We start from the raw sequence: 22,726 nt of genomic DNA, 5'->3' as shown, positions 1-22,726 counted from the left end.
CCCTCCTTTTAATTCTACTTCTTAGCTTTTTTTGTCTCCAGTCCTGTTGAAGGGTCTTGGCCCAAAACATCTCTCCAGCATTTTGTGTATGTTGCTTGAATTTCCAGCATTTGCAGATTTTTTTTTCTTGTTTGTCAATGGTTTAGTTGTGTTTCTTGTTTCTGAACTGAGAATTGTTTTGGAATCTATGGATATCTGGAAAATGACAGACCAAATTTGCACACATTTTAAAAATGCCGAGACGCAGCTAATCAGATTCAAGTGATTTATTGCCTTTTAGTTCCATTCATTTCCCTAATGCTAATTTTTATTAATGCAACTTTCTTTGATCTCATTCATTCCAGACCAGTTGTCCTCAATTTTTGGGATGTTTTCTGTCCTCAGTGATAGCATGCATAATATCTGTTTAATTCCACATAGTCGTCAGTGGCACAAAGGCAATCGCGTGATAGCTCCAGTGACCCACATTCACTCCAGACCACTGTAGAATTTTTGTATATTTTCCCTTTAACATTGTGAATTTTTCTCATAAGCTCCAGTTTCCACCCCACATACTAAAGATGTGCTGGCTTTTTTTTTACAGTTATAAATTGCATTGGGGTAGGTCGTTGGTGGGATAATCTGGGTGTGGGAGGGTGGAGATTGGCACAGATTCTGTGGTATGTACCATATAACCATATAACAATTACAGCACAGAAACAGGCCACCTCGGCCCTTCTAGTCCGTGCCGAACTCTTACTCTCACCTAGTCCCACCGACCTGCACTCAGCCCATAACCCTCCATTCCTTTCCTGTCCATATATCTATCCAATTTAACTTTAAATTATAACATCGAACCTTCCTCAAACTACGACCAGCTACGTTATATAGAAAATGAATTTCTATACTAATTCTTTGTTACTTGTCTTGGTCTGTAAGAGACCAGCATTAGCTGTAACTTTATCTTTCTACATATCCAGAAAAGCTTTTAGAAAAAAAATATTCTATTTCTCACTATGGCAATCTTACATTGCTGAATTCTGAACTCTTCACATATCTGTTGGTTTTTTTGGTTGTATCATTAATTAATCCTATCTCATTATGCAATACCTTATACAAAATAGCCTACTCTTGGTTCCTCTATGCATTGCAAAGATACTCCGTTAGCTTGCCCTCGACATTAACTTTGTAAATTTGATCCGTCCACTATGCTTGATAATTAGATTATTCTCTGATTATTGCAGTACCTTCCTTAAATGACCAGATGACTTTTTGATTTGTATTGTCTTATGGTATTGTTAAGGGGTCTGTTTACTACTTGAATGTCGGTTCTTTCCCTTGCTGTTTCTTGTCATTTGCCCATCTTGAGTTTTTGAGCCTCTATTATTCCTCAGTACTGCAGTGATTTTATCCTTTAAGAAATATCTGAAATTCTGTTTGCCCATATTCTTTTCTTTCTGCCTATCTTTCTGAAATGTCAAAGTATACTTGAAGATCCAGCTCCCAGCCTCAGCTACCTTGCACAAACATCTCCGTAATGGCTATTAGATCAGACCTTATTTATTTCTATTTGTGCCATCAATTCATCTGTCATGTTACAAATGCTGCATGTACTGGACTGAAGAGTCTTTAATTCGTGGTTGAAACTTCTTCCTTGCAACATCAGCAGGGATACTGTCAGCTCTTCAGGCTTTATTTCATTTGGTATGTGGCCTATTTGATGATGATCACAGCAAGACTGTACTGGATAGTTAACTCTCAGGTGGAGTCAAGGACATTCGTGAAAAGGACACTGTCACAGTTGAATCCAAAAGAGAGCAGAGTTCTGGTGCTAGGAAGCCATTTGCTCAGCACAAGGGGGGAGCTGATATTAAGGAAGGAAATACATGCTGGGCAGTTAATAGGTGGATTGACAACACAATCTGTTCAGAAGGAGCCAACATTTTTGGAAATAATTTTAAACCTTGATTCATAGTTTTTAAATGATAACTATGATGTTGGAAAATTTAACTTGAGCTGATGATGGAAATCCTTATAAGAACATTATTGTGGCTGAGATTAAAGTAGCTCTTTTTTTAAAAAAGGACTCTGTTGTGGCTGCCAATTGCCTATCGTTTGATAAATTTGCATGTCAGTGAGGCTGTCCTTAGCACTACGTAGCTGGGCCTCCTGTGTTTCTTCCACCTGCCATGTATTATTTAGTTCTTTGGTTTTACTATTGGATGCTGGCCTTCAGACGCCTGTAGAACTGTTTCTTTTTTTCCCTTGAGTTCGTAGTTGATGTTATCCATCCAAGAACGTTGTTTGCAGTTAATCTGGTCATTCTCAGTAAAGCTGGTGTCCAGATACTAACCACAAGGACTTCAAAGATATTCGAGATCCTGTGGTTACTTGGATCTTCTCAGATTATCTCTGAGACAAGCTATCTTCTCAGGGTGTTTAATAACTTCAACTTTGTCTTTCATCCAGCTGCATTATATTTTCTGTTATTGATGTGAAAAAGCTGATGGAGATGACAGTGGATCAGATGGTGGTTAGTCCAATGGTTATCGCTACAGTTTCTTTTATGGATGCAATCTAAGCAGGCTAATGACTGGATTAGAGGTGTTGCTATGAAGTATTATGCTTACAACAGGAATTCTGCAGATGCTGGAAATTCAAGCAACACACATCAAAGTTGCTGGTGAACGCAGCAGGCCAGGCAGCATCTGTAGGAAGAGGTGCAGTCGACGTTTCAGGCCGAGACCCTTCGTCAGGACTAGTATTATGCTTGTCTCTTTGATGGAGCAGGCAAATACGGTCCTGTTATTTTGTCAGGGTAAGAACTCTAGTGGGTATTGATTTTCGGTATTTGCTCCTTGGCAATCTGCCTTAACCCTTTGTAGAGAATTACATCCTTGGCATTGAAGTTATCCATTGTTTCTTCCTTTGTTATGTGGGCAGGTTTGTTTTTCATTGGTCTATCTTAGAGCCAGAGGATATGAGATGTTTACTTATCTCACAATAGCTGACACACTGGCCCCTGACACATAGGCAGTGGTGTGGCTCTGTTGGTATGAGATGAAATTCCATCTTTAGAAAGAGGTGACATAGGGTCAGAGAATGTTGAATCTTTGTGGGTGGAGTTATTATGGGAATCACATATAAGCCTCCGAATAATAGCCAAGATGTGGGGTTGAGATTGCAAAAGGAGCTAGAAAAGACAGGTAATAAGGGTAATGCAATAACTGGGGGACTTCATTATGCAAGGGGATTGGGAAAATCAGGTTGGTGTTGGATCGCAAGAGAGGGAATTTGTTGAATGCCTATGAGATATGATGTGGTGGCCATTACAGAGACTTGGATGGCTCGGGACAGGAACGGTTACTTCAAGTGCCGAGTTTTAGATGTTTCAGAAAGGACAGGGAGGGAGGCAAAAGAGGTGGGGGCATGGCACTGTTGATCAGAGATAATATCATGGCTGCAGAAAAGGTGGACGCCATGGAGAGATTGTCTATGGAGTCTCTGGTTGGAGATTAGGAACAGGAAGGGGTCAATAACTTTACTGGGTGTTTTTTGTAGACCGCCCAATAGTAACAGGCATATTGAGGAGCAGATAGGGAAACAGATCCTGGTAAGGTGTAATAATAATAGATTTTTCGTGATGGGAGATTTTAATTTCCTAAATATTGATTGGCATCTCCCTAGAGCAAGGGGTTTAGATGGGGTGGAGTTTGTTAGGTGTGTTCAGGAAGGTTTCTTAACACAATATATAGATAAGCCTATAAGAGGAGAGGCTGTACTTGATTTGGTATTGGGAAATGAACCTGGTCAGGTGTCAGATCTCTCAGTGGGAGAGCATTTTGGAGATAGTGATCATAATTCTATCTCCTTTACAATAGCATTAGAGAGAGATGAACAGATAAGTTAGAAAAGCGTTTAATTGGAGTAAGGGGATTATAAGGCTGTCAGGCAGGAAATTGGAAGCTTAAATTGGAAAAATGAACTCAGGGAAAAGTACGGAAGAAATGTGGCAAATGTTCAGCGGATATTTGTGTGGAGTTCTGCATAGGTAAATTCCATCTCATTGGAACATATGGTAGGGTACAGGAACCATGGTGTACAAAGGCTGTAATAAATCTAGTCAAGAAGAAAAGAAAAGCTTACAAAAGGTTCAGAGAGCTAGGTAATGTTAGAGATCCAGAATATTATAAGGCTAATAGGAAGGAGCTTAAGAAGGAAATTAGGAGAGCCAGAAGGGGCCATGAGAAGGCCTTGACAGGCAGGATTAAGGAAAACCCCAAGGCATTCTACAAGTATGTGAAGAGCAAGAGGATAAGACGTGAAACAATAGGACCAGTCAAGTGTGACAGTGGGAAAGTATGTTTGGAACCGGAGGAAATAGCAGAGGTACTTAATGAATACTTTACTTCAGTATTCACTACGAAAAAGGATCTTGGTGATTGCAGTGATGACTTGCAACAGACTGAAAAGCTTGAGCATGTAGATATTAAGAAAGAGGATGTGCTGGAGCTTTTGGAAAGCATCAAGTTGGATAAGTCGCCGGGACCAGATGAGATGTACCCCAGGCTACTGTGGGAGGCGAGGGAGGAGATTGCTGAGCCTCTGGTGATTATCTTTGCATCATCAATGGGGATGGGAGAGGTTCCGGAGGATTGGAGGGTTGTGGATGTTGTTCCTTTATTCAAGAAAGGGAGTAGAAATAGCCCAGGAAATTATAGACCAATGAGTCTTACCTCAGTGGTTGGTAAGTTGATGGAGAAGATCCTGAGAGGCAGGATTTATGAACATTTGGAGAAGTATAATATGATCAGGAATAGTCAGCATGGTTTTGTCAAGGGCAGTTCGTGCCTTACGAGCCTGATTGAATTTTTTGAGAATGTGACTAAACACATTGATGGAAGAGCAGTAGATGTAGTGTATATGGATTTCAGCAAGGCATTTGATAAGGAACCCCATGCAAGGCTTATTGAGAAAGTATGGAGGCATGGGATCCAAGGAGACATTGCTTTGTGGATCCAGAACTGGCTTGCTCACAGAAGGCAAAGTGTGGTTGTAGACGGGTCATATTCTGCATGGAGGTCGGTCACCAGTGGAGTGCCTCAGGGATCTGTTCTGGGACCCTTACTCTTCGTGATTTTTATAAATGACCTGGATGAGGAAGTGGAGGGATGGATTAGTAAGTTTGCTGATGACACAAAGGTTGGAGGTGTTGTGGATAGTGTGGAGGGCTGTCGGAGGTTACAGCGGGACGTTGATAGGATGCAAAACTGGGCTGAGAAGTGGCAGATGGAGTTCAACCCAGATAAGTGTGAAGTGGTTCATTTTGATAGGTCAAATATGATGGCAGAATCTAGTATTAATGGTAAAACTCTTGGCAGTGTGGAGGATCAGAGGGATCTTGGGGTCCGAGTCCATAGGACGCTCAAAGCAGCTGCACAGGTAGACTCTGTGGTTAAGAAGGCATACAGTGTATTGGCCTTCATCAATTGTGGAATTGAATTTAGGAGCCAAGAGGTAATGTTGCAGCTATATAGGAGCCTGGTCAGACCTCACTTGGAGTACTTTGCTCAGTTCTGGTTCCCTCACTACAGGAACGATGTGAAAACCATAGAAAGGGTGCAGAGGAGATTTACAAAGATGTTGCTTGGATTGGGGAGCATGCCTTATGAGAATAGGTTGAGTGAACTTGGCCTTTTCTCCTTGGAGTGACGGAGGATGAGAGGTGACCTGATAGAGGTGTATAAGATGATGAGAGACATTGATTATGTGGATATTTGGAGGCTTTTTCCCAGGGCTGAAATGGTTGCCACAAGAGGACACAGGTTTAAGGTGCTGGGGATTGGGTATAGAGGAGATGTCAGGGGTAAGTTTTTTTCACTCAGAGTGGTGACTGCGTGGAATGGGCTGCCGGCAGTGGTAGTGGAGGCGGATACGATAGGGTCTTTTAAGAGACTTTTGGATAGGTACATGGAGCTTAGAAAAATAGAGGGCTATAGGTAAGCCTAGTAATTTCTAAGGTAGGGACATGTTCGGTACAACTTTGTGGGCCGAAGGGCCTGTATTGTGCTGTAAGTTTTCTATATTTCTATGAGATTGCTTTTTAGAGCAGCTTGTTCTTGAGCCTACTTGGGGAAAGGCTGTCTTCATGTGTTGTGGTAATAATCCAGATCTTATTAGGAAGCTTAGGAGGCAGTGATCATAATATGACTGACAGAGAGAAGCATAACTCGCATGTATCTGCATCACAATGGAATAAAGGGAATTACAGTGGCATGAAAGAGGAACTTGCCCAGGTGGATTGGAGGAGGATACTGGCAAGGATGATAGCAAAGGTTTCTGGGAAAAGTTCACAAGGTGCAGGATAGATATGTCCCACAGAGGAAGAAGTTCTCAAATGGCAGGGGTAGGCAACTGTGGCTGACAAGGAAAGTTAAGGAATGCATAAAAGCCAAGCGAAGGGTATATAAGGTAGCAAATGAGTGGGAAGTTAGATGATTGGGAAGCTTCTAAAATCCAACAAAAGACAACTAAAAAGCTTTAAGCAGGGAAAAGATGAAATATGAGGGCAGACTTGGCAGTAATACAAAGCAGGATACCAAAAGTTTTTCAGTTATATCAAGAGTAAAAGGGAGGTGAGAGTTGATATTGGACCACTGGAAAATGATGCTGGTGAGGTAATAATGGGGGACAAAGAAATGGCAAATGAACTTAATGGGTGCTTTTCATCTGTCTTCACTGTGGAAGACACCAGCAGTGTGCCGGAGGTCAGTAAGTGTCAGGGAGCAGGACTGAGTGCCATTGCTATTACAAAGGACTGGAAGATTGCAAATGTCACTGCACTCTATAAGAAGGGAGGAAGGCAAAAGAAAGGAAATAAAGGCCAGTTAGCCTAACCTCAGTGATTGGGAAAGTATTGGAGTCCATTATTATGGATGAAGTTTTGAGGTACTTGGAGACTAATGATAAAATAAGTCAGTCAGCATGGTTTCTGTGAAGTGAAATCTTGCCTGACAAATCTGTTGAAGTTCTTCGAGGCAGTTACAAGCAGGGTGGACGAGAGGCAGTGGATGTCGTTTACCTGGATTTTCAGAAGACATTTGATAAGGTGCCACACATGAGGCTGGTTAACAAGATGGTGCTACAGGAAAGATATTGGCAAGGATAGTGTATTAGCTGATGGGCAGGAGGCAGCGACTGGGGATGGTTTTCTGGTTGGCTGCCGGTGACTAGTGGTGTTCCTCAGGGGTCAGTATTGGGACCACTGCTTTTCACATTGTTTGTCAATAATTTAGATAATGGAATTGATGGCTTTGTGGCAAAGTTTGTGGATGATATGGGGATAGGATGAGGGATAGGTAGTGCTGAGGAAGCAATGTGATTGTAACGGGACTTAGAATTGGAAGAATGGGAAATAAGCGGCAGACGGAATACAGTGTTGGGAAATCTCTGATAATGCATTTTGGTAAAAAGTAACAATAGTGCAGACTACTATCTAAATGAGAAAGTTCAAACATCAGACGTGCAGATGGGACTTAGGAGTCCTTGTGCAAGACTCCAGGCAGGTTAATTTATAGGTTGAGTGTGTGGTAAAGAAAGCAAATGCAATGTTGGCTTTTATTTCAAGGGGAATTGAATATAAAAGAAAAGAGGCTTTATAAGACACTAGTCAGGCCGCACGGAATATTGTCAACGGTTTTGGGCCCTATATCTCAGAAAGGATGTGTTGTCATTGGAGAGAGTCCAGAGGAGGTTTACGAGGATAATTCTGGGAATGAAGGGATTAACATATGAGGAGCTTTTGGCGGCATTGGGCCTGTACTCGCTGGAATTTAGAAAAATGCGGGAAGATCTTGTTGAAACCTACTGAATGTTGAAAGGACAAGATAGGATGGATATGGAGAGGCTGCTTCCTATTGTGGGGGTATCCAGAACTAGAGGGCACAACCACAAAATTGAGGGGCGACCCTTTAGAACAGTGGTAAGGAGGAGTTTTTTCAGCCAGAGAGTAGTAAATCTGTGGAATGCTCTGTCGTGACTGCGGTGGAGGCAGAGTCCGTGGGTGTATTTAAGCCGGAAGTTGATTGTTTCCTGATCAGTCAGGGCATCAAAGGATATGGTGAGAAACTCGGTGTATGGGGCTGAGTAGGATCCGGGATAAGCCATGATGGAATAGTGGAGCAGTCTTGATGGGTTGAACGGCCTAATTCTGCTCCTATGTCTTCTAGCTTAATTCTTGATGGTGGAGCCATGTAGACAGTGTTCCCCAACTGGTTTGCTCTTTGAATCAGTATCTGTTGCCTTTTGCCTGAAGTGATGACATTGTCAAAATGTCAGCTTCTGGTCATTAGCAGAGCAGCTGTTGGTTATGTTGTTGGTACTAGCCATGAGGACCTTTTGTTCCAGGAAGGGATCTTCATGCTGAGTCTTGGAAATTGCCTGTGTATGTAAGTAGTTTGGGGTAGGCTATATAATGTAATGTTTCTTAAGTAATGGATCCAGAGCTTTCAACAGTTTATGGATGAAACACAGCAGATTTAACATACGTTGTGACCAATCATCAATTAACAACTTTACCTTTTATTTGGGGCCATCAAGGTGTACTGATATGTGCAGCCTTTTCCAATTTTATCTGCTTCATATTAGCTTCCCTTTCCCCGCTCCTCATTGATCCTAGGGATTTCAGGTTGCTGATATAGAGCAGGTGACTCCTGAATTTTTTATATATATGTTCACGATGATAATATAATAGTCTTGAAGCTGAACTACCTTGCAGCAGAAATAATTGAAACATAATCAAATGTTAGTTATATCTAGATCACCAAACTTAGGAATAATGGATGGAGATTTAGATTACATTAAACTGATACAACACAAGAATAGAAATGTCAGGTGGACCATGATAGGATTGTGATCTCCAGGTTGTAAAAGTGTCATTGAGGTAATCCGCTATAGCTTGGGCAGTGCCAGGAATTATAGGTAGCTTTAGTGATGCCAAATTGAACTTTGGTCACTGCACTATAATAGCTAAGTTTCAAATTTTTATTGAGTTTCAGACTCTTGTCATGGAGAGGATTGGAGTTGGTAACCTAGTTTGTGATGAAGATCAAACGTGTTGGTTTGGACTTTTCAGTGTATCTTAGGAGACAGTAATTCAAAAGCAAAGAAATGCAGATATGAGAAATCAAATGAAAGTACCTGAATGATTCAGCAGTGTGATGGCACCTGCGCAGATAAAAAGGGTCTTTTCATCTGAACTGGAAAAAAAGTTAGAGAAAAGAAGCTTTAAGATGAAGCAAAAGGGGAAGAAGGTGGAAAGAACATCAACGTTTTCTCTGAAGGATGGGAAGGCAAGATTAATTAAACAAAGATGAAAAGAGACAAAAGGTGATTTAAGAAGATTAGTCATTAACAAAAGGTTAGGATGAAGGACGTATAAATGGGAAAGCAGATTAATTATTTTAAAATTGCTGTTTTAATAAAAAGGATGCATTAAGAGGAGGTCAATGTAGTAATAGTGAAATTATTACCCATAACTATTATATAGAAACATTAGTTATACATTTGTCTTGCAAAATAATGCAGTTGAGGATTAATATCTTATCCTTTGATTAGACATCAAGTGAGTACCACAATTTCAGATCATAATTACTGCTTATTTAGCTGTTCTGACAGCAGCTGTTGAACAATTTTCACCTGTGCCCCCTTCCAGCTCTGCTTGCCTCCCTGATGAGCGCAGTCACTTCTACGCCTGCTTTGACCGAGGGAACAAGGAGGTCACCCTCAAAGCGGATCTCTCACCTGGTGAACTGCCTCTCGCACTTTCCACCTCTGATGTTTGCGCCACCCTGAGCAAGGTGAATGTATGGAAGGCAGCTGATCCGGATGGAATACCTGGCTGTGTGCTCAGAGTCTGTGCAGGGCAGTTAGCTGGGGTCTTCACGGACACTTTTAATCTGTCCCTGGCCCAGGAAATGGTCCCCACAAGCTTCAAGCTTGCCACCATCGTGCCAGTGACAATGCATTCCACTGCCACGGGCCTGAATGACTTCCGCCCAGTTGCACTCACTTCCATCATTGCAAAGTGCTTTGAGAGACTGGTTCTATCACATCTGAAATCCTGTCTGCCCACTACCCTGGACCCCCATCCATTTGCCTATCGCACCAACAGGTCAACAGAGGACACCATCTCCACGGCACTTCACTCTGCCCTGACCCACCTGGAGACCCCCAACTCTTACGTCAGAATATTGTTCATTGACTTTAGTTCGGAATTCAGTACGGTGATCCCCTCCAAGCTGATCGCCAAACTTCGCCAGCTTGGTATCAGCTCATCCCTCTGCAATTGGACCTTGGACTTTCTGACTAACAGACCCCAATCAGTTAAGTTAGACAACCTCTCCTTCTCCACTCTCACCCTGAACACCGGCGTGCCACAAGGCTGTGTGCTGAGCCCTCCTCTGTACTCCCTTTTCACCTATGACTGCTTTTCTATACATAGTTCTAACTCCCTAATCAAGTTCGCAGATGCCACCACGGTAGTTGGCCTGATCAGAGGGGATGACGAGACAGCCTACAGGGATGAGGTCCAGCACCTGGCCACTGGTGTGCCGACAACAACCTGGCCCTTAACACCCAGAAGACCAAGGAGATCATTGTGGACTTCAGGCATGCTAAGAGCCACACTCACGTCCCCATCTACATCAACGGAGCTGTAGTGGAGTGTATCAAGCTTCAAATTCCTTGGTGTCCACATTTCTGAGGATCTCACCTGGTCCCTGAACTCCTCCATCCTGATCAAAAAGGCGCAACAGCGTCTTTATTTCCTGTGGAGCATCAAGAAAGCTCACCTCTGTCCCAGGATACTGACAGACTTTTACCGCTGTACTATTGAGAGCATACTCACCAACTGCATCTCAATGTGGCATGGCAATTGTCCCGTATCGGACCGCAAAGCACTCCAGCATGTGGTGAAAACTGCCCAACGGATTATCGGCACCCAATTGCCCACAATTGAGAACATCTACCATAAATGCTGCCTGGGCTGGGCGAAAAGCATTATCAAGGATGTATCTCACCCTAACCATGGACTTTTTACTCTCCTCCCATCCGGTAGGTGCTACAGGAGCCTCTGCTCCCGCACTAGCAGGCACAGGAAGAGCTTCTTCCCTGAGGCTGTGACCCTGCTGAACCTCACATCACAGCGCTAAGCAGTATTGCACCCATATTGTACTGTCTCAGTACTTTTATATTTGTATGCTGTAGCACTTACTTTTTATTCGCAGTTATTTTGTAATAACACTATTCTTTGCATTTCTGGTTAGATGCTAACTGCATTTCATTGGCTTTGTATCTGTACTTGGCATGAAGACAATAAAGTTGAATCTAATCTAATCTAACCCTATTGTTAATTTTACTTCCTTGACCTTTTGTCATCTTCTTAATATCATCTTCATCATCATGATTGCTTTTTTACCTGATCCCTTCATCAACCACCTTTTCCTGCTTCTGTACGACTTGTATTGATTTCTGCTTCCAATCCCTCCCCCTCCCCTTCTTCTATTCCCCACTGAAGCCTCTTACCTCTTCTCACCAGCCTATCACCTCCCCTGGGCCCCCCCCCCCCGGCTTCCTTTTCTCCTCTGGTCCACTCATATCAGATTCCTTCCTTTCTACAGGGCTACGGTAGGAAACTTTGTCACATGGTGTGAGCAGAATTATCTGCAGCTTAATGTGAAAAAGACTAAGGAGCTGGTGGTAGATCTGAGGAGAGCTAAGGTACTGGTGACCCCTGTTTCCATCCAGGGATTCAGTGTGGACATGGTGCAGGATTACAAATACCTGGGGATACGAATTGACAATAAACTGGACTGGTCAAAGAACACTGAGGCTGTCTACAAGAAGGGTCAGAGCCGTCTCTATTTCCTGAGGAGACTGAGGTCCTTTAACATCTGCCGGACGATGCTGAGGATGTTCTACGAGTCTGTGGTGGCCAGTGCTATCATGTTTGCTGTTGTGTGCTGGGGCAGCAAGCTGAGGGTAGCAGACACCAACAGAATCAACAAACTCATTTGTAAGGCCAGTGATGTTGTGGGGATGGAACTGGACTCTCTGACGGTGGTGTCTGAAAAGAGGATGCTGTCCAAGTTGCATGCCGTCTTGGACAATGTCTCCTATCCACTACATAATGTACTGGGTGGGCACAGGAGTACATTCAGCCAGAGACTCATTCCACTGAGATGCAACACAGAGCATCATAGGAAGTCATTCCTGCCTGTGGCCATCAAACTTTACAACTCCTCCCTTGGAGGGTCAGACACCCTGAGCCAATAGGCTGGTCCTGGATTTATTTCATAATTTACTGGCATAATTTACATATTACTATTTAACTATTTATGGTTCTATTACTATTTATTATTTATGGTGCAACTGTAACGAAAACCAATTTCCCCCGGGATCAATAAAGTATGACTATGACTTCAGCCCTTTATCTTTCCTACCCACCTGGCTTCACCTATCACCTAGCCATCCTCCTTGCCCTCTTTCTCCCCCCCCTTCCCTCCCCACCACTTTTTATTTCTAGCATCTTTCCCCTTCCTTTTCACTCCTGGAGAAGGGTCTTGACCGAAAACAGCAACTTTATTTATTTCCTCCAGCATTTTGTATGTGTTGTTTATTCATTTCTTTATTTTTCTAGCACTTTTAACCTTTTGCATTTGCATCACTTCGGCATCAATTTCAGTGATTGTGAAAAGATTAGTTTGAGAAATTGTGACACTAACCTGTACCAAGCTGCAGCAACACTCTGCACACTTTATTTCCATCAGCAGCAGGGCGATTATTAATCATTCAGATGCCAGCATTTACAGTCTCTTTTATCTCCATTATATAATACAGTGATGAAGTACATTGTTAATCTGTTCTATCAATCATTCTAACCCTATGCACCTCAATTACTGAAATGCACTTCAAAACTTATTCTAGTGCTTATCGTGCTTGGTGGGCTTATATTTTGGCCCGATTAAAGTTAATCCACACTTAAATATAGAACATCACAGATTCCTCAGCATTGTCAAGGACCTCCCTCATCCATCCCACAACCTGTTTGATCTCCTAGCATCACCCAGAAAGTACCACAGTATAAGACTGTAAGGGTGGGTATCTTGTTATCGTCCCCTCTCTTTCCCCCACACCACCCCCCCAACCATGAAACTTCTGAACACCAGGTTATGCTAGTATACGTTATGACAGTACCTGCAGCAGTAATAGAGTTGTATATTTAACTGTTGGTCATATATGCACATGATGCAACTTAGCAATATTTTTTGTGTATTAATATTACTAATATTGTCTTGTGTCCTGTGACATATGTACTGTGTTTTGCACATTGGTCCCAAAAGAACTTTGCTTCATTTAGCTGTATATACGTGTATAGTTGAACTAATGACCTGTTTCTGTTCTTTTTAGTTCATCAAGGTGCTAAATGGAGTCGGAACAGTTGTTTTCTAGAGGATACTACCGAAACAGTTACAACAGTATAACCAGTGCAAGCAGTGATGAGGAATTGTTAGATGGAGCAGGAGTCATCATGGACTTCACAGGATCTGAGGACGATAACTTGCTGGATGGAGATGTTTCCTCTGGTGAGCACAGTATTTTGTGTTTGTCGTCCATTGACTATAGTTTTGTTTTACCTAACTTCTCATTAAGTGACCTTTATGACAAATCCAGTTTTAAAGAGATTTTGTATTCTTAGTGCATTAAGATGTATATTTAATGGAATTTGAATTTGGACATATAGGTATCCCCTGCTTTATGAAAGTTTGCTTTACGCCACTTCGCTTCTACGAAAGACCTACATTAGTACCTGTTTTTGCTAACCGAAAGAAATCCGAAAAGGATTTTCACTTTTACGAAAAAAGGCGAAAAGGGAAAATAGCGTTCAGCGTTTGTTTTGCGGCAAGCCGTTATAGAGGCAGCGCACACCCGGAGCAGCTTGAGCGGCGAAAAGCGGAAATAGCGTTCAGCATTTGTTTTGCGGCGAGCCGTTATAGAGGCAGCGCGCACTCCAAGCAGCGAGAGTGGCACCGCCAAGCTCCTTCCTCGGGACTACACTCAGCATCTCAGCATCAAGCCGCCATAGCTTTGAACTGCATGAGATTTTCACTACGATTGACAGTGCTGCAATGATTGCAGAAAAGTATGACTTTAATTTTGAAAGGGCACGTAGGTTTAGGGCAGGTTTGCAGGATGTTTTGAGTGCTTACAAAGAACTGTATGATAGAAAAATGCGTGAACCTTCCAGTATGCTTGCGGTCTTCCTGATTCTGGTAAGTGAAACTACACTGTACATACATTATTTCTGCTTTATATCGGCTGTGTATTTATCATATCATTCCTGCTTTTACTATATGTTAGTGTTATTTTAGGTTTTATGTTATTTGGTATGATTTGGTAGGTTATTTTTCAGGTCTGGGAATGCTCAAAAATTTTTCCCATATAAATTAATGGTAATTGCTTCTACACTTTACGCCATTTTGGCTTACGAAAGGTTTCATAGGAATGCTCTACTTTCGGATAGCGGGGCAAACCTGTATTGATGTCCTAAAAAGCAACACAGATGGATTTGGAGAAATTGGAATTGGTCAGTGGGTCTTTGAACCTGCTCTTCCATTTATGAGTATGATGGCTAATCTAATTCCTCACCACTGTCCTCTTTCCTCATATTTACTTAATGATGAGAGTTATAGGATGACTGAAGTGGAGGTTCACAAAGGTTCACTCCTCCTTAGTTGACATGCTTTCCCTTTATTTCCCTGTATTTCCCTCCTATTTGCACCTTGTTCTGAGATTATGATCTTGTGTTTTGGACTCGTGGATAAGGAAGTACATCAGCAAATTTAGAAATAGGGCAATTAGTCTACCTAGGAAATAAAGAAGAAATTGATACTGACTATTCAGCCATGCTGCTGGCTGGTTGACTTTTGTAAGTCCAAGATACCTTAATGCAACCAATGATCATTTGGAAATTTAGAAAGGGATGCTTGACTGTACCTTGTAAAATTATGGGAGAGAATGTGAGGATTTTAATCGTGCTTTATTAACTGAAAATGCTTTTGCATGCCATGAGGTGTGAAAGGCAAAATCTAATTATGTTTCTTTGAATTATTTGATGTGTGCGGTGATGGCAATAATCGTTTAGATATATTGGCTTTGTTATTTCAAATCTTAAAGATAATTTGCTGAATTTTAATTTTTGTATTTAATTTAGTTAATTGCAAGTTGAAAAGTGATGATAAATGGAAACATTAGAAATTGGCCTAAATCAGTTTTTATCTTTACACAATCCAGTGGAAGATGGCTTTGTTGATTTTTTTTAAAAAAACACAATACATTTGAATATAAGCTGTTATTTTCCATTAATTTATGGAGGGTTGCTGGATCATTACTCTCTGCAGTACCACTTCAACTTGTCAGGCTCAGGCCTCCTACGTATTCAGTAATGAAATGATGGTTTCATCACTAAGTATGTAGGAAGCCAATAATACTGATGACCTGTATTTAAAATCCAGCATTTTCTATGGTTTGCATTACTGTTCATACTTTCTGATTGCTATCATAATTCCAGAATATTTGCCAGTGCCAAGCAATGATTTATTCAGGTATTTTGTATAGAGTGATGGCATTGCTGGCAAATCCACCATTCCTTGCCCATTCCTAATGCTTGAAGCCCATTGCCTTGAACTACTCCGATCTTTTTGGTGAAGGTCCTAGGATTTAGACTCAGTGACAATGAATGAATTGTAATGTTTCCAAATTGGGGTTGTGTGTGACTTGGAAAGGAATGTGCAAATTGTGATGTTCTGATGCATTTGCTTCCTTGTCCTTAGTTGTGGATGCAGTGGGATTGAAAGATGCTGTGAATGCTGTTAGGTTATTTTGATGCAATGCATTTGTGACTGTTACAAACTGCAGCCAGAGTGCATAGGTAGTGCCTGTAGTTTTTAAGAGCTTTCTAAATTTAGTTCTCGCTGCACTCAACCATGTAAGTTGAGTATATTCTTTCGCACTCCTGACTTGGGTTTTGCAGATGGGAAAACACATTGGGCAATCAAGTAATGAGTCATTCAACTATGTTCAAGTAAATATGTTCAAGAAAGTGGCTCACCATGTTATTTGAAGAGTAGTTGGGGATTGAAATAAATACTGGTCTATTTCTCGTGATGACCACATCCTTAAAGAATCAGTCAATAATAAAATTCATTAAACTTTCTCAAGTTTTGTCCATTTTAACAAAGAGCATACATATCTAGAAATTCAAATGCAGTAAATGCTGTTGAAGTTGACTTTCTCGTTAAATGGTGCCTGCTTAATATTTCATAATTTCATATTTTCCAGAACCAACTTTTTTTTGACTATCAGTTGTGTTATAAGTGGTTCACATGTATCTGAACATATGAATTAGATGCAGGTGAAGGCTACTTAGGCTCACAAACATAGAAACATAGAAAAGCATAGAAAATAGGTGCAGGAGTAGGCCATTCGGCCCTTCAAGCCTGCACCGCCATTTATTATGATCATGGCTGATCATCCAACTCAGAACCCTGCACCAGCCTTCCCTCCATACCCCCTGATCCCTTTAGCCACAAGGGCCATATCTAACTCCCTCTTAAATATAGCCAATGAACTGGCCTCAACTGTTTCCTGTGGCAGAGAATTCCACAGATTCACCACTCTCTGTGTGAAGAAGTTTTTCCTAATCTCAGTCCTAAAAGGCTTCCCCCTTATCCTCAAACTGTGACCCCTCGTTCTGGACTTCCCCAACATCGGGAACAATCTTCCTGCATCTAGCCTGTCCAATCCCTTTAGGATTTTATACGTTTCAATCAGATCCCCCCTCAATCTTCTAAATTCCAACGAGTACAAGCTTAGTTCATCCAGTCTTTCTTCATATGAAAGTCCTGCCATCCCAGGAATCAATCTGGTGAACCTTCTTTGTACTCCCTCTATGGCAAAGATGTCTTTCCTCAGATTAGGGGACCAAAACTGCACACAATACTCCAGGTGTGGTCTCACCAAGGCCTTGTACAACTGCAGTAGTACCTCCCTGCTCCTGTACTCGAATCCTCTCGCTATAAATGCCAGCATACCATTCGCCTTTTTCACCGCCTGCTGTACCTGCACGCCCACTTTGAATGACTGGTGTATAATGACACCCAGGTCTCGTTGCACCTCCCCTTTTCCTAATCAGCCACCATTCAGATAATAATCTGTTTTCCTATTTTTGCCACCAAAGTGGATAACTTCACATTTATCCACATTAACTTGCATCTGCCATGAATTTGCCCACTCATCCAACCTATCCAAGTCACCCTGCATCCTCTTAGCATCCTCCTCACAGCTAACACTGCCTCCCAGCTTCGTGTCATCCGCAAACTTGGAGATGCTGCATTTAATTCCCTCATCCAAGTCATTAATATATATTGTAAACAACTGGGGTCCCAGCACTGAGCCTTGCGGTACCCCACTAGTCACCGCCTGCCATTCTGAAAAGGTCCCGTTTATTCCCACTCTTTGCTTCCTGTCTGCTAACCAATTCTCTATCCACATCAATACCTTACCCCCAATACCGTGTGCTTTAAGTTTGCACACTAATCTCCTGTGTGGGACCTTGTCAAAAGCCTTTTGAAAATCCAAATATACCACATCCACTGGTTCTCCCCTATCCACTCTACTTGTTACATCCTCAAAAAACTCTATGAGATTCGTCAGACATGATTTTCCTTTCACAAATTCATGCTGACTTGGTCCGATCATTTCACCGCTTTCCAAATGTGCTGTTATCACATCCTTGATAACTGACTCCAGCAGTTTCCCCACCACCGACGTTAGGCTAACCGGTCTATAATTCCCCGGTCTCTCTCTCCCTCCTTTTTTAAAAAGTGGGGTTACATTAGCCACCCTCCAATCCTCAGGAACTAGTCCAGAATCTAACGAGTTTTGAAAAATTATCACTAATGCATCCACTATTTCTTGGGCTACTTCCTTAAGCACTCTAGGATGCAAACCATCTGGCCCTGGGGATTTATCTGCCTTCAATCCCTTCAATTTACCTAACACCACATCCCTACTAACATGTATTTCGCTCATTTCCTCCATCTCACTGGACCCTCTGTCCCCTACTATTTCTGGAAGATTATTTATGTCCTCCTTAGTGAAGACAGAACCAAAGTAATTATTCAATTGGTCTGCCATGTCCTTGCTCCCCATAATCAATTCACCTGTTTCTGTCTGCAGGGGACCTACATTTGTCTTTACCAGTTTTTTCCTTTTTACAGATCTATAAAAGCTTTTACAGTCCGTTTTTATGTTCCCTGCCGGTTTTCTCTCATAATCTTTTTTCCCCTTCCTAATTAAGCCCTTTGTCCTCCTCTGCTGAACTCTGAATTTCTCCCAGTCCTCAGGTGAGCCACTTTCTCTGGCTAATTTGTATGCTTCTTCTTTGGAATTGATACTATCCCTAATTTCTCTTGTCAGCCACGGGTGCACTACCTTCCTTGATTTATTCTTTTGCCAAACTGGGATGAACAATTGTTGTAGTTCATCCATGCAACCTTTAAATACTTGCCATTGCATATCCACCGTCAATCCTTTAAGTGTCATTTGCCAGTCTATCTTAGCTAATTCACGTCTCATACCTTCAAAAGTTACCCCTCTTTAAGTTCAGAACCTTTGTTTCTGAATTAACTATGTCACTCTCCATCTTAATGAAGAATTCCACCATATTATGGTCACTCTTACCCAAGGGGCTTCTCACGACAAGATCGCTAATTAACCCTTCCTCATTGCTCAAAACCCAGTCCAGAATAGCCTGCTCTCTAGTTGGTTCCTTGACATGTTGGTTCAAAAAACCATCCCGCATACATTCCAAGAAATCCTCTTCCTCAGCACCTTTACCAATTTGGTTCACCCAATCTACATGTAGATTGAAGTCACCCATTATAACTGCTGTTCCTTTATTGCACACATTTCTAATTTCCTGTTTAATACCATCTCCGACCTCACTACTACTGTTAGGTGGCCTGTACACAACTCCCACCAGCGTCTTCTGCCCCTTAGTGTTACGCAGCTCTACCCATATCGATTCCACATCTTCCCGGCTTATATCCTTCCTTTCTATTGCGTTAATCTCTTCTTTAACCAGCAACGCCACCCCACCTCCCCTTCCTTCATGTCTATCCCTCCTGAATATTGAATATCCCTGAACGTTGAGCTCCCATCCCTGGTCATCCTGGAGCCATGTCTCTGTGATCCCAACTATATCATTAATAACAATCTGCACTTTCAATTCATCCACCGTGTTACGAATGCTCCTTGCATTGACACACAAAGCCTTCGGGCGCTCTTTTACAACTCTCTTAGCCTTTATACAGTTATGTTGAAAAGTGGCCCTTTTTGATGCTTGCCCTGGATTTGTCGGCCTGCCACTTTTACTTTTCTCCTTACTACTTTTTGCTTCTACCCTCACTTTACACCCCTCTGTCTCTCTGCACTGGTTCCCATCCCCCTGGTGTGAACTAACCTCCTCTCGCCTAGCCTCTTTAATTTGATTCCCACCCCCCAACCATTCTAGTTTAAAGTCACCTCAGTAGCCCTCGCTAATCTCCCTGCCAGGATATTGGTCCCCCTAGGATTCAAGTGTAACCCGTCCTTTTTGTACAGGTCACGCCTGCGCCAAAAGAGGTCCCAATGATCCAAAAACTTGAATCCCTGCCTCCTGCTCCAATCCCTCAGCCACACATTTATCCTCCACCTCATCGCATTCCTACTCTCACTGTCACGTGGCACAGGCAGTAATCCCGAGATTACTACCTTTGCAGTCCTTTTTCTCAACTCCCTTCCTAGCTCTCTATATTCTCCTTTCAGGACCTCTTCCCTTTTCCTGCCTATGTCATTGGTACCTATATGTACCACGACCTCTGGCTCCTCACCCTCCCACTTCAGGATATCTTGAACACGATCAGAAATATCCCGGACTCTGGCACCAGGGAGGCAAACTACCATCCGGGTCTCTGGACTGCATCCACAGAATCGCCTATCTGACCCCCTTACTATCGAGTCCCCTATCACAACTGCCCTCTTCCTTTCCCTACCCTTCTGAGCTACAGGGCCGGACTCTGTGCCGGAGGCACGGCCACTGTCCCTTCCCCCAGGTAAGCTGTCCCCCCCAACAGTTCTCAAACAGGAGTACCTATTGTTAAGGGGCACAGCCACTGGGGTACTCTCTATTACCCGACTCTTCTCCTTCCCCCTCCTAACCGTGACCCACTTGTGTGCCTCCCGTGGCCCCAGTGTGACCACCTGCCTGTAACTCCTCTCTATCAACTCCTCACTCTCCCTGACCAGACGAAGGTCATCAAGCTGCAGCTCCAGTTCCGTAATGCGGTCCCTTAGGAGCTGCATCTCGATGCACTTGGCACAGATGTGGACATCCGGGAGGCTTGGAGACTCCAGGGCCTCCCACATCCGACACTGAGAACAACAAACTGCCCTCACACTCATACTGCCCCTCTCCTCAAATAACAACAGAAAATGAATACCAAACCTTCCTCGCCTCGCCCGTTTCCGCCTAAGCCCGTTGAGCCGAAGTCCTTAAGTCTTCACTCTGCTCCCGGCTCACTCCGCCGCCCGCAAATTACGCTGCCCGCTGTATGAGGCTCTGTTCCTTTTAAATCTGCCGCGCTGCACTACCCGACGTCACACGCCTGCGCAGTCCCGCCTCTCTGAATGCCGTTGGAGAAAAAAACCCGAAAATTTCAAAAATGTCTTTCTCCGCACTCCCGCTCCGACCCTCAGACTTCCTTCTTCGAAAAAACATGTTGCCATTTCATGTGAACATAGCTGGTATAGGTTACTTGCTCTGCTGCTGTTTCACATGATCATAGGTAATTTGATTATAACATTAATTTCACACTCCCATCTATTTATGGTGACCTTACACTTCGTTATCAGTATCTGTCTATCTCTGCCAAGAAATATTCTAATACATTGGCAACACACACAAAAGGCTGGAAGAATTCAGCAGGCCAATGAACATCAATAGGGGAAAAGAAAAGTACAGTCAACGTTTCGGGCTGAGACCCTTCTGCAGGACTGGAGGTGAGAAAAAGATGAGTAGATTAAAAAGGTGGGGGAGGGGAGAGGGCCCCAAACACTCCTTCCAGATGAGGGGACACTTCATCTGTGGGTCTGTTGGGCTCATATACTGTGTCCGGTGCTCACGGTGTGGCCTCCTGTATATCAGTCAGACCGAACGTAGATTGGAAGAGTGTTTCGCTGAGCATGTATGCTCCATGTGCCAGAAGAAATGGATCTCCCAGTGGCCACCCAGTTTAAATCCACTTCCTCTTCCCATAGTCAATCCATGGCCTTCTCTACTGTTGCATTCCATCTGGGTAGCCTCCAACCTGATGGCATGAACATTGATTTCTCGAACTTTTGGTAATGGCCCCCCCCCCCCGTCCTTTCCTTCACCAGTGCCCATCCCCTTTTCCCCCTCTCACCTTATCTCCTTGCCTCCCCATTGTCTCCCTCTGGTGTTTCCCCCTTTTCTTTCTTCCGTGGCCTTCTATCCCCACCTATCAGACTCCCTCTTCTCCAGCCCTGTTTTTTTTTTACCAATCAGCTTCTCAGCTCTTCATCCCTCCCCCTGTCAGCTTCACCTGTCACCTTTTGTTTCTCAGTATCTGCAGATCCTTTCTTGTATCTAAAATGTTGGCATTAGTTTTCAAAGGCAACTCGGTCAGCATTGACAAGTTGCGCTGAAGGGAGTGTTCTATATTCTCTTATCAAATGAACCGCTCTCTCCATGCTGTCAAGAGCCCTTTGGATATTGTGTTTCAGTATCTTTTTTAAACTCAAGGATACAAGCCCAATCTTTCTTCAAGGCTGGCTATTAGGCCACTAAACTTTTCTTAAACGGTTATACATTCCTACTTGAACAAGGAGAGATGATCTCAACATTGCTGATATTACTAAAAAGTCAACTCACTACTTTGGCAACTCACTACAATGTACTTAAACTCCCCTGACAAAAACAACATTTGAGTGACTTCCTAATTGCTTGTATTTGTGTCTTGTGTTAATTATTTTTTATATTTAAAATTTTCTTTTAATTTCCTTATTTGGTGTTTGTTACCCACTTTCTCCATTTTTGTATGCATGTCACCAGTTCAGTACTGGCTTTTTCTATCAGTGAGAACACAAGCTGAATAGGCATACTGTGAAGTTGTAGATAGGAAAGAATGGGATACTATTTCTTATAGTTGAAAATAGAAGGTGAAAGCAAGACTATTCAGCATTCATGATTTGACAAGCTGGTTAATGGCAGAAAATTTTATCAGCAAGATAAGGGTATAAATTCTGTCAACCTGAAACAATAATTCAGTCTGCAAATTTCAAATGTGTCAGCCATTCCAAAAACGTTTTTGTTTCAGTCCTTAACTACCCATACCATCTGAAATTGCTCTCCTGAAGCCACAAAAGGCATCTATGTGACCTGTTTATCCTTTTATTTTAACCTGTCTCTCAACTTTAATACTCTTTACTCTGCTCACTATTCTCTTGGCCATCCAAATGACTAAGCTCCCTTAGCTATTATCCACATGCTATCCCTCAGCAAATTCATCTAAAAACAGTTTTCTCTTGTGTACTGAAAGCACCAAGCCATATCTCACCAGTACGTCTT

General features: G+C 42.6%; 1 protein-coding gene and 1 long non-coding RNA gene across 3 annotated transcripts in view; one reads left to right on the top strand and one right to left on the bottom strand.

Moving 5' to 3' along the window:
• The window catches only part of LOC134347208 (uncharacterized), a 46,742-nt gene extending 26,079 nt beyond the window's left edge, over positions 1-20,663 (bottom strand). The window contains exon 1 of the long non-coding RNA XR_010018104.1: positions 20,585-20,663. This is a non-coding gene — a long non-coding RNA (uncharacterized LOC134347208). The remainder of the gene's footprint in view (positions 1-20,584) is intronic.
• The window catches only part of clcn3 (chloride channel 3), a 237,530-nt gene that overhangs the window by 31,497 nt on the left and 183,307 nt on the right, over positions 1-22,726 (top strand). For both annotated transcript variants that reach the window (XM_063049499.1, XM_063049496.1), the window contains exon 2: positions 13,447-13,622. In XM_063049499.1, the coding sequence (XP_062905569.1) occupies positions 13,463-13,622 (160 nt within the window). In that variant the 5' untranslated portion in view covers positions 13,447-13,462. The remainder of the gene's footprint in view (positions 1-13,446; positions 13,623-22,726) is intronic.

Source organism: Mobula hypostoma, chromosome 5, assembly GCF_963921235.1.
Source record: "Mobula hypostoma chromosome 5, sMobHyp1.1, whole genome shotgun sequence".
NCBI lineage: Eukaryota > Metazoa > Chordata > Chondrichthyes > Myliobatiformes > Myliobatidae > Mobula > Mobula hypostoma.
The sequence above is the reverse complement of the archived record's forward strand: the minus strand, read 5'-3'. Positions and strand labels throughout refer to the sequence as shown.